Below are 13,286 nucleotides of genomic sequence, written 5' to 3'. Positions count from 1 at the left end.
ATAGTGTACCTAGATAAATCACTTAATACATACCGAAGATGTTGATCCAAGTATATGACAGATCGCCGCAGCTTAGTAGCGTTCGGTTTAACTCAAGCATATTGCATTGTTGGATGTGTGACAATGGGACGATAAACAGTGGATTGTTATCATATATAATTAAGCTGAACATCCTACGCGTTATTATTAATTCGAATATATGGAATATACGCCCCGGAAAAAAATTTATATATAATTTTATATAATTATATCTAATTATATATAATTATGTATGATAAGATCTATTTATGTTATCATTTATATGTTTTTATATAAAGATATTTATAACTTCATATCGAATTATGCTAGAATCATATTAGATTTTTTTTTCGAATATTATTGCATACTCGATATTTTTGCATTATTTGATATGGAGTTATAAATATTTGGATATAATTATATGTAAGTAATAATAATAAATAGATCTTATTATACATAATTATATATAATTGGATATAATTATATCTACACAATATAATTAGATAAACTTTTTATCTATAATATATTATATAATTAAATATAAACTTTTTTTCCCGGGGCATTATTTTTTTATTAAGATTTCTTACATTTGCAAATGTGGTTTGTACACCTTTGCGAATTTCTTGATGTGATTTTCTAGACACAAACTATAAATTATATAAGAAGAAAAAAATTAATGGCATTTTCTAAATTTTGTTTTTGCGTTAATTTTTAAACTATTAAACGTTAAATGTTAATAATGTTTAGTTATTGTGGACGACGAGCGAAAATACTTTTATTGCAGATACGTGTTTGCGATGCTCCCGATTAAGCTCTAATATCTCTCTATTGGATAAAGGGAGTTAGCGGCTTTGCTCGATGCGTCCTGCTATCGGATCTTCGAGTCGGTTAAATTCCTGATTTTTTTTCCGTTTGCTAAAACATCACCCAACCGTATCTCGATAACGGTAAGTTTTAGAAGCGATCGATAAAGTCATCTCTTCTCCTTGCCCGATTCTCGACCACGGAATAGAAATTTATACGTTCTCTCATAAAACGTAACCTCCCTCTCGTCTTCTGTGGCTTGTCCCCTACTTTCATTCTTTTATGTTTTTTTTCCTTCCTCCTTTGTATTTCTAGTTTCCTTTTGTCTACGTGCTTAAGTGCATTTCTCCACATTCAGAGAGATCCGTACGAAGTTTAATACTGTAGAAAATGTAGCGATATTATTATAATGGTAGATAATATTGGATCATGAAATTGTCATAATATTCATTATGATTATTTATAATTTCTCTAATGTATACTATTAAGCTGCTTTCTCGGGAGATTAAATGACTAAATATAACAGAGAAAGAAACATTTCAATAAAGTATTTCTAATATATGCGGGAGAATAAAAGAAGTAGACAGATAGAAAGACGAATAAATTAAAAACACTCCAAGAAATAAATCTTTGGAGGAAGCTTTTCCTCTCTTATCGGAGTCAGAATTAGAAATCAGAATTAAAGAATCGATTCTGTCGCTCGAGTTAAACGTTATTACGCTTAACCGCAAAATCCCTGCGGTTTACTGAATAATAGCATGTTTAAGTAAATGTCGATCTATCGATCTCTCTCTCTTTCTCTTTCTCTCTCTCTCTCTCTCTCTCTCTCTCTCTCTCTCCCTCTGTTCTTTCTCTTTCTCTCCGAGGACTACATTCTGAACGGTCAATCGTTTATCTCTGGTCGTGTATTTTCGACAATTGAGACGTCACTAATTTTCGAATCAAAAGGCTGGAATATGTGCTTGTGGTCACATCGAAATGCGTCAACTCGCAATATCCGTTAATGTTCAGCGCAAGGACACCAGACACTGAATTCTGCGTAGCGTGAAATCGAGATAATGACTGGCACACCAATCAGTAAACTGGAACGAGTGGACTAACGAGGATATGTCTCATGGTGCGTGCTTTTGGTAAATCGCATTAAGAGAAATTAAAACTCGAGTCACGGGAAATTGCGAGTTTCGTCGAAAATCGCTAAATATTTCTCGCGCGTAATTATTATTACATCTGGCTTCTCTCATGTGCGAATCTTGACGCTGTGTCGCTCGACGTGACGCGACCATCTGTAATAACCGAGCCGTAAAATCCCAGCAAAAATCGAATGACAACTTGTTCGATCTAGCGTTAAAAAATACGACTAAAAAATACAGTTAAGATTATCTGATTTGATTAACGACGCTATATTAAAACGTCGTTGCCGCGAAAATCACGTGCGCGCGATTTATATCGATGACGCGAAACGAATTGAATGTCATAGATGCATCGCGCAGATTCAGCCCTTGAAAGGGTTAAAAGCGCATCGCTCGCTAATATACATAAATACAATAAGGGCATTAGCCTCCCGGAGGAAAAAAGATGTAGGATAATATTTGCGATAAATATAGCTTTGGCAATCGCCGAGGACCTGGATTTGAGACGTTATTGTTCCACCAACAGTAACGAGTCTCGGATTTGAATTCATTGTTTCAAAGAGCCAGTTACAGCGGCTTTTCACGAACGATATATTATCTGTTATTATTGCAGTCCCACTCGAAGCCACAATGGTCGGCTTTGCGCTCTGATCTCCATATTTTAATTAAAAGCTCTCGACGTTAGATACGTATGTCTCGCTAGTCTAGAAGTCAATTCGGTGATATCGTCACATTCATAATACAGGTGTACGTTGGCGAAAATACATATCGCCAGCGAGCAATCTTCCTTAACGTACACATGTGACGCATACATATGTGTATAACTTAATAAAATAATTCTTTTATCATTAAACAAACGTAATATAATATGCGATTATTAAAAAGAACTACTGGTATTACATTCACATCTTCGTATAAAAATGTAACGTTATTTCATACCGTTAATTTACACGGTGATTATTCGATGGTCGTCTGCTAATGTATTTGTTCCTTGTCTAAACAAACGAATTTAACTAGACGCGTCTCTTTTCTACCGTCCCCGAAGGACATTAACTCTGTCATGCAGTCACGTCCCTGGCTCGCGGCTAAAGAGAGCAATTTGTCTGTCCATTATCGCGCGACGCAACACAAAGGCGGAAGCAGCCAACTTTGATATTGGGCACGCGATGGTCTGTAGTATAATCGAGTGTAAATATATATATATATATATATATATATATATCGAGAAAGAGAGAGAGCCAAAAAAAGTGGAAATAAAAAGGTGAATGGAGAGAAAATGGAGGAAAAAGATAGGGCATAAAGGAGATAAGCGCGCGTAGTGTGGGTGGAGAGAGATCGTAGACGGGAACAACGTCGGAGAGGATTATTTTTGGCGCGAATGCGGTCGAACCTCAACGTTCGGGAATAGCAGCGCGGCGGTTTATCCCCCGTTGTAAAATGCAACGGGAATGCGTTTTCTCCTCTTCCTCTCTCTCTTCTCTCTCTCTCTCCCTCTCGATAGCGGGTCGTAAGACTACATATACCGCGACCGCGCCGATGGGCGAAACGGTTCCGACGAGATGCGGATGTCGGGGGTTGGAAAGAGGTGCGACGCGGCATATGGCGGTGTTGTACGACGCCGCACCAATCGTACATCACAACAACGTGATTCCCATGCATACTGCTCGCAATCTCGCCGAGTCCTGGGGATGCATATGCATAGACGCGTGACCCTTGGGGTCGCGTCGCGTGCATACGCGTCCCCCGTTTCCCCCGGGAGGGGACACGTGTGTGAATTTCGCTGTCCAGACGCACATGTGCGTCTCTCGCCTTCGCCAATCTCCCAAATCCCGTTCGAGGTCGCGCTCCGTCTGCACGTCTCATTCGGAGGGTTGAAGAGAAAAGGGTTGAAAAGATCGCTGCTGAGTCACTTGCGCCCTATATTTGTCGGATATGTCGAAATTAATCAAATTGATATATTTATCTTCTAATTGATATATTTAGATGATTATAATGTATCTTTAGACTCTTTGGATTTGATTTATTAAAGCAATATGCTCAAAGTTTTCTCTTTGATCTTATATAAGAACATGACTGTAATGGCCTTTCAAAATTTTCGGACAAATTATCTTGTATAAAAGAGATAAGTTTAATTAATCATTTCGCCAACTATATTAATTAAAATTAAGTAACGTGTATTATGACGGTAGTGACATTATGTAAAATATACAGTACAATTTAGACATATAATTTTGAACATGGATACTTTCTCTGTCTACTCGATCGCGTTTCTACGCGGCTCTTTTTAATCGCATTAACATTTCAGTGATTTCTGATACGTGTTTACGCGAGTAATATATATGTATATGCGAAAAAGTTGAAAGTTAGATGCGTAAACTTGAGATTGGTAGCTTGCTGTGGTTTCCCTATAGGAATTCTCGAGTTTCATGTCAAACTTTCCGATTCCATTTGATTTTGCTCGCACGACATATCTTTTCGTTTTTCCGGTTTCTCTTGCGCCCCGTGTTGCGCTTCGTATATCCTTCGTGGTAATTTCGTTTAGCGTGTCGCACAGGTATTCTCAGTAAACCACGTATCAACGATGGGTCTCGTGTTCAAAGTGTCTGCTTGTAATTGCACGCGGCCGTTTGTGGGCGCACAAGGGACATACGCGCGCCCTCGGGATACGAAATGCATAGAGAACACCCAGTCGAAACATTCGTGAAATGCAGCGTTAATCTCATCGCTTAATTACGTCGTATGATGCAGATTATCTAAACTCATTTATCGAGGGAAAGAGTTTAAACCGTAAGAAAATGTTTCCAGGTAGACATTTATTTCAAGTTTTTTTTTACAGTTTTTTTTTATAAAGTATTTCCATAGCATAGCTCGTTCTGGGCGATGTAGTATCCGAAAGTTTTTTTAGATTCACTTTTGTATACTTTTGTACGTTATTGCATAAAAATTTTAAAATCTTCCGAGTATTTTGCGAGTAGACTGACATTGTTCGTAATAAGATGAAAAATACAACACCTTGTTTTCGTTACTAATTATATACATTCCGTGATTAAAATTCGAATCTACTTCTATGTTAAAGTGTACGTGAACGCTGTAATTACGTCTGGAAACAGAGTTCTCCGTAGCTGCGGATAAATATACGGCAATGTTCTCTATTTGTTCGTAATGCATTTATTTTTACATTCAAGTCTTGGTTTATATCAACCTTCCGGTTAAATACAACCGTACTTATATAACTTAAACTACAAAGCTTTTACGTGCCAACTCGTATTTTCCGCGAATACTGTTGATAATGTAATTATTGCTACCATATTTTTTATAAACAAAACGTACATACAAAGCGCCGAGAGAAAAATTGTGACGCAACGGTTATTAAAAAATATCGGGAATGTTTGTGAACTGTGAAAACTAAAGGTATTCAAATATTTTTCACGCTTTGACTCAGACAGATTTCTTTTCCTTCGCGAGCTCGCTTTTCTATCGACGTGGTATGTGGGGTTAAAAGCAGCGAGAGAGAATTCGCCACGAATATCTCTTTGTACATCCCATAAAAACAACGTGGAGAAAGAGCAAAGAACGTAGGGTGACGTCGCACACGAAAGAAAGCAACTCTCAAAGGACGTGCACTACAAGTCGCAGCCTCAAAGGATATATCCAGAGCATACCGACCGCAAGGGAGACACAGACTGGTAACTCGATAAATAAAGAAGCAAAAATGGATAAATCGGAGTACGAGTCGGACAAACGACTCCGGTTTTCATCATCCAAAAAAGAGGAGAAAAAAAAAATAAAATTTCTCACTAAGCTTTTCGTGCCTGGTTGTGTTTCCATCCACTCTAACGGGTTGTTTTTTTTTCGGTTCCAATGGACGTTCCGAGTTTCATACTGGGAAAAAGATAGAAAAGCGGTCAGTAATGACATGGGACACAATAACAGATAGTTAACACATAGATGCGTTGGCTGTGAGCGAGTTTGTCCTATAACGATGCACGAGCGTTGTCGGTTGCGATCAGATTGAATAGCGGCGACAAGGTCGGGACGCAGAGCGTTGAATGGTAGCGCGGAGAAGAAAGGAGATGCCCACAAGAGATGCAAGCAGGACCGCTCGGTTGCTTCATTTGAGTGCAAATGGAGTTTTTCCTAAATGGACGTTGCAAAAGTTTGCCGCTGTCAGGCATTGTTTGGTCGGTAGCAGTAGGACGGGAGGAGCAGGACGCGAGGGTAGCAGTCGGAATCAGTCCGCCAAGGCTTTGATTAGCTGGCGCCACGAAGCGAAGGCTTCCATCCCCCGATTGTTCGCCTGGTATTTATAGTTGATTCCTGCTCTCATTCCCCTCGCGGCAATTGTCGCTCCGTTGTTTCTCGTCTTCGTATTTTCTTCGTCTTATTTCTCTTTCATTTCTTTTTTCCCCTCTCTGCTCATCGCGGCGTGACATCGCTCCTCGCGCGAGAAACGTAATAAGAAAGTGTACTCCATCTTATTGTATATATATTCCACACCATCATCTTACGATTCCATTAAAAAACTCGTTGATAATCTAAGCAACTTTAAAAAAAATTGTCTTTATTTTTCTGTCTTTCAGCTTCGCAAGTCCTTCCGCCTTATTTTTCCTTGTTTGCATCGAGGCGTGAATCGCTGTGTTGGTTCGACTACGTTGTTTGGCTGATTGTAGATAGGTCACGTTGCGCCGTTTGCTTGCTGCAGCTCTTATCTTTGTAACACCACACTTAAGACGATAGGTACAATTAATCGCGCACTTATCATCTATATTGCGTGTTACCTATTTAGAGGAAAATTGCTGAGTAAAGAGATCTGACTGCACGATATTTGAGGGAGATAACAATTTCGTGCTTAATAGCTTTACGATATACAAGAATTATTACTAGGCGATTATTCGCTTTTCATTTGCCTACAATCGAAAATAGAGATCTCGTATCGAAAATTCCTAAACGAGAGGTAAAACTCCCGTAGCTCAATTGGACGTGATCGAGAAACGAGCGACGGGCACTAAAAGGAAAAGCAACGATTTCCCGTTGCTTTACGATAGTAATTAAGCTTGACTTCGCTTTGGAAACCGCAACTAATGCTTGCCTCTATTCGATCCTGAAGCCTCATTTGCTCGCACATCCAATGACGTCGTGTTACTTTGATCTCGGATCGAGCACTTAGTGAGATCGCTCGATCTATGATCGTTAGCATTCATTTATCGTCCATTCCTGGAATGCGCGTTGCTTATAACTGAAAACACTTATGGCAGTTTTATTACATTTATTATTATTGGACCTAAAACATAATGTTTGCGCTTCCTGATCATTTGTTTATATTATCTATTCAAAATTCTGTCATCTATTGAACAAGAAAAAATTAAATCTAAATCAAATTCTGTTTATTAAAATATACATCTGGAATTAATTGTATTATATCGATTTTTGTCGCAGTGCCGAAGGTGGAAATAGTCGATGAGCATGGTGCTACAGCTGCCGATAAGTTCTACAAAGCAGGTAGCACAATAGAGCTGAAGTGTGTAGTCAGCAATATACCGCAACCCACCGGCTATGTCACGTGGCGACACGGATCTCGTACGTTGAATTACGACACGACTCGTGGTGGCATCAGGTAAGCTATAGACAATGCAATTATCTAATACCGCAAGATTTTAAGCAATGCGAAAGCTGATGCACGATACGTTAATTGATGCCGAAGAGGACTTTAGTGTTTAATTCATATTCCTCGTTACATTACACAGCATCATCTTGAGCGCGATGTAACGAGGAATATAATACTTACTGCTTAAATACAGCTGATTAACATTCATCTAGTAATTTTGGTCGTCGAGGATTCGGATGGTTTATTTGCAAACTGCATAGATACCCTAATTGCTTCGATAAAGAATACGTTCGGTGAATTTTCAAAGGTTTTTATTAAAGTTCTCGGGCCATCGGTCAACAGTTGTGGCGATTCTGTGTGACCTAATTGATTATAGATAGATGTGACGGTGTTCGTGAATCTCAAGTATCGTTTCGGATATCATTTGATTTTGTCGGTTTTTTATAGAATGATTTTCCAATCAAGCAACCCATCGATATAAAGTAATTTTATATTTTTTCAGATATATTTTTTTCTTTTTTTTTCACTATTTGAAATACGCGTGTTTTGTTCGTTTTAACCGTGATCGGTTATTTTACTTCATATACTTGACAGTTTTCACAATATTCCAAATAATAGCGGTGCTTGAAAAATCTGCGGGAAATTAGCAATATCGAGAACGATATTGAGGTTGAGAGAAAGGATGCGGCGAGGTATCAGCTGAACTGTTGACAATTTAATCACCCTCGAAAATGCTCGATTATAGTGGTCCGACACATGATGAACGAGCGTGCTGCTGATGCCAAGCGCAGGCAGCCAGGGCTCTGAATAAAACGTAAAAAACTTTCAATGACCGGATTGCAGGTACGATTAAAGACCGATTAGTACGGATTACCTACAGAATTATTTCGGAGCATATTAACACGCTCCATTTTGTTGCAAGAAAAATCGATAACGACTGCTAATTAAGTGTATCAATAGCGTATTTATTTTTTTAAGTTATTCATTGGGAATATAAACCGTTTAATTAACGTCCTATCATTTTTGATACAAAATTTCAGTTTTCTCGTAAAACTCCCTCTTACTTGCAAATACATAACACGATTATTCAAGCAGTATTTTTCATAAATTTTGCATAAAAGTACATTTGTGAGGAAAGCTCTCATGTCTATAAATGTTACGCACGAACTGCGTTGTAGCAACTATTTTCAGTTCACTTGGACCGATATTATATGGGGTGACATTATGTGGAGAATCAGGGCAGCATACAGGATACGTGCGCGATTTATTGAGAATTTCTATTACACTTTGATTGCTCCCGCGAGGCGTCTTGCCGAGATCGTTTAACTGAACGCGTCAAACACAGCGTTGCGAATAAACGACGTTCGATCGCGCTACCCTTGTCCGTCGTGTGATTTACTGGTTCACCGGATCCTCTCTCACCGCTATGCACTGCCTCTTTTTTCACTTGATGAACTATTCTGAAAAGGCTGTATTATTGCATCTTGTAAATTATCCTCGTTGAATCCTGGCAACATAGTTTTTTTTTGTATGTGTTTTTTATATTACACAGCCGAAAAAATTCAATCTTCACGTGCAATATATTCTTGATTATTGGTCCAATTTACTGCCAAATATTTTCCCAATAAAGTTTTTTCCTCACGATTACAGAGAGATTATAGTATAAGCTGATGCATGTAACACGTATTATTTTCTTATCTTGACCAATTCTATGAATAATGTATTTCTATCTACTTGTTGATGACTGTTGTTGAAAACTCTCACTAGCTTCATGTTAAACGACTAAGGATGCAAGGTTGATATAGTAGGCAGAGAAGTTAGTTAGCAGTATAACATTATTATACTCTCCAGCACGCGGTATTACACTTCACTATCTCTAGTACCTCGTATATAGTTCGCCGACCCTCTGTCTATTACTCTTCACCTTGGGCGAAGACTAACCCTTAAGTTGGTCAAGTCCGTGAGTGCATGCCTCGAGCATGCACGGCGATGTTAGGCTTAACATAATCAAGCAGTTTTGATAATAGGAAAGTCCATGATGATGAAATATCGTCGGACTTTCATTTCACGACACGCAATTAGAAAAGTTTTTAAATCGCCGCAACAAGTTCGTCAACATTTTCTTGCCATAATATAATTGTAGCTGTATAGCGCAATATATTACTAGCTGCTTAGTTTGTCTGTACAACATATCAATGCAATAAAATAATCCGCATAGCATTCGCATATATCAGCCTTTAATCCCATATGTGCGAAAGGATCGCAAAGGAATTAATGTGTAACTGACATAGTCGCAACTGACATCATCTAATATTAGCATTAACTGTAGCTTACATTCCAGATGTATTAATTTAGCATCATTTATAGCAATTGCAGCTTCGCCCACGCTAACTCAGAATTGACGTCGAAAATATTTGTAGAAATATTGAATCGAGATTAAGCTTCGCGAAATCAATCATCTTCTCGTTGGTAAAAATAAGAGGATGATTGAATTTTCGAAAGCTTCTATTGCTAGATTAATGATGTGTGCACATGAAGTTCGAGTTAACACATTAATAAGATCGCTGATAAATATAGTGTGAAATATATTGCGCGGTTGTATACAAGAGTGTCGTATTACGCTGATCGGCGCCCTGATGCTTGCTCGTAACATGCGGGCTGATCCATTACTCGGCAAATCAATTAGGGCACAGGCGCAACCAGCGTCGTAGCGCGGGAAAAAAAAGCGTGACGAAAACAAAGCATTTAATCGGATTTTGTTTTATCGGCTGTACACGCTGAACCCACGGCGGCAAATATTTCATGGCAACAAGGGGGACATGCTTCTTTTTTTTTTATATCAGTGTCCGCGATAAAATAGGTCCCATATTTCAAAATTCTATTCCGGTCACGGGATTTTTGTTATCCTCTTTCCGTCGAAATGTCGACGTTATTACTAGGCCTTCTGCGCGATATCTGAAGGATTTAAAGAAAAAGCAAGAGCCAATCATATCCATATTTGTGTAATATTTGTGTTGGAAATGTTTCGATTTATAAATATGTTTTAAAAAAAGAATAGCAGCCTTGATTAGAATTTTCCTACAAGCTTAATGTGGTGTGATATAATTCACATATAAGGTGAATTGAAAAATAGAGAATTTGTAATTGTATTGTAATATAATCGTTTATTTCCCGAAAAATTGAATAAGAGTGAAATGAAAGAGATGCACGTACGGACCGATGCTCTGGTCAAAAGTTTGTCGCTGTAAACTTTTATGAAACTTACGAGATGACTTCTTCATGGCCTTTCTTCAGAGTGGTTCACTGTATATGCATCGCGCGAGATGCTGCGGTTTTACAGCGAAACACGGGGGGGGGGGGAGGGGTGACTGTATGGAATACGTTATAAATAAATGCCACACGTCTATGTGTGTTCGCAAAGTTTTTTTTTCCCGTTGGCGTCCAATGGCGCGATTTAACTTTTAAATTGCCCTTATTTTCCGCGATCCTATATTTCGCGTTACGTTCGAAAATACAAGAAGAATTTCTTGGAAAATGAAAATAAATCTTATGCATATTCGAACTTATTGATCGTCAAACTAAAGAAGAATGATGATGAAAAAAGTTACAAACTATCGGCCAATGACGATTGCACGTGTGCATTTCTTTCTCATTTTCTGATATTTTATGCGATATTTTTTCTAAAGCAGCTTGGATTTTTTTTATGCATATCGCGTGCGAATATTCCTTTTAAATATGGTATTCAATATGAAAAAATTGATCGCGTGACCGTGCCTAAAAAGAAAATGAATTTATCGCGTTGTTAGTGGCGACGCCTCCGTCCCCAGGTGATAATTACGGTCACGCGAAACTTTTCCATAATTTTATAAAACTTTTCTACAAAGTACGATTAAAGAGGAACAGGCGCTTTCCTAAAGTCAGAGCTGCTTCTCATTAAGGACGGTGTTTATTGGAATTGTTATGCATCCTCCTTTGCATTTTTATGGATAATCTTGGCAGTAACATCGTTCTTGGGTCTGTTCCTCTTACTTCTTAGCGTGTGTTATCATATCCTCACGTTAGCAGATCATTCCCAGCGCAATGAGCCATTAATGAAAACACGAATGAATATTCATAGCGCTCGTAAATGTTATAATTTTATATTTCGAATAAAAAAAAAATAAAAAAAGAACGTTACTCTGTTAATATTTTTGCATTTTGCATGAAAACAGCTGATGGAAATGCCTGGGCGAATCTCATTTAGACGATCGTCTGGTAATAAAAAAGTACCTGGGTGAAACTCATTTAGACGACCGTCTAGTAATAAAATAATCAAGCGCGTAATAAATTTAATCCACGTAGGTGAGTAATTACGTATATAACGTGGTATATTACGTACTGTACGATGCATGAATATCGAATAGATAACGAAAACCTTCATAACATCAGTTAATTTATGATGGACATAATGCATATGTAGTAATATGCAAATTCACTACGTGAGTATAGATTTAAATAGTTTTGAGTGAGAGAACATAATATTAAATGTACGCCACGTTACTTTATCATGTTATCGAATGATTTCCTTTTTACGCTCTTTAGAGATTCGCTTTAGAATAAATTAAACCCAAAGGTTTCTATGTTAATTTTTGTCACAAGAAAACTTATCTAATTTTATAGGTATTAATAAAATAACATAGTCAATTAAATTTAATAATCTTTGACTTAATTTATTCAAATTATAAAATTGTTCTAATTTAACCATTAAAAGTTATTTTCTAGATAACGATTCAAAAATATTCTCAGTGGCTCAGTGTTTTGACATAAATTAATTAGCAATATGTTTGCAAGAAATAATTTTTAAAAAATATCATATATTTACGTTTTTTTTTTCAATTTTGGCACATAAATAATAAAGTATAATACGAATTCCTTTCAATCATTATTTCACAATCAATTTGGGAAATAATCTCAGCCGAGTTTGCAATATTATATTGTGCTGAATAAGTTTTTCACCGTAATTAATAAATTAAGTAAGTAATACATGTATAATTATTATGGATGCGATAGTTTCGTAATTTAATTCGCGATTAATTTTCCACTTACTAACGTATTTTGTGACGCAGTAAATGACCTATCTTTCGAAGCGCAGGCAAGACTGTCGCAAATGTGCTATCATAAGCGTACCAAGTTGTTTAATGAGGAACACAAAATTCAATCCAAATATGTTTTGGCCCGTTTTACTTCATACATTATTAAATTCTCGTAAACAAATTACAGCGCGGTTAAATTGCACTACGTATAATCGAGTTAACGCGCTTACAAACGCGCGACATTACGAACGACATGATTAACATATGGCGCATTCACGATTTTATTTTTATTTTGTGTTACACGCAAGTGATCAATTAATTATAATTATGACATAAATGTACTCCGAGTGAGATATATCGATTCTCATGTTTCAATTTTTAATTTTATTACACGGTGCTCTTCATGTGTAGGAATTTGTCGATCTTTGTGCTGTGAACAAGGTATTCTTTACTCTTCCCATTAAACAATTTATTAGAATACAATTTAATGAAACATTCAACTGCCCTTAATGTTATTAGTTGTAGCTTCAACGAAGGTGTCTTCTCCTTCTTCGCATAATATTATTATTCATGCTGCATTTCGAGCTAATTTTAAGCGCTTTGTGTCTCCGTGGAATTAGCTGAAATTTCCCGGGGAGAAGTCGGACTGCCACCGCC

At 37.4% G+C, this 13,286-nt stretch overlaps 1 protein-coding gene across 7 annotated transcripts in view; it reads left to right on the top strand.

Moving 5' to 3' along the window:
- The window catches only part of LOC145964822 (zwei Ig domain protein zig-8), a 116,067-nt gene that overhangs the window by 70,490 nt on the left and 32,291 nt on the right, over positions 1 to 13,286 (top strand). For all 7 annotated transcript variants that reach the window (XM_083087991.1, XM_083087987.1, XM_083088003.1 and 4 more), the window contains one exon: positions 7,389 to 7,566. In XM_083087991.1, coding sequence (XP_082944117.1) covers positions 7,389 to 7,566 — 178 coding nt within the window. The remainder of the gene's footprint in view (positions 1 to 7,388; positions 7,567 to 13,286) is intronic.

This window comes from Camponotus vicinus, unplaced genomic scaffold (assembly GCF_025532165.1).
Source record: "Camponotus vicinus isolate PSW18456_S1 unplaced genomic scaffold, iyCamVici1.0 SCAF_1, whole genome shotgun sequence".
Lineage (NCBI taxonomy): Eukaryota > Metazoa > Arthropoda > Insecta > Hymenoptera > Formicidae > Camponotus > Camponotus vicinus.
The sequence above is the reverse complement of the archived record's forward strand: the minus strand, read 5'-3'. Positions and strand labels throughout refer to the sequence as shown.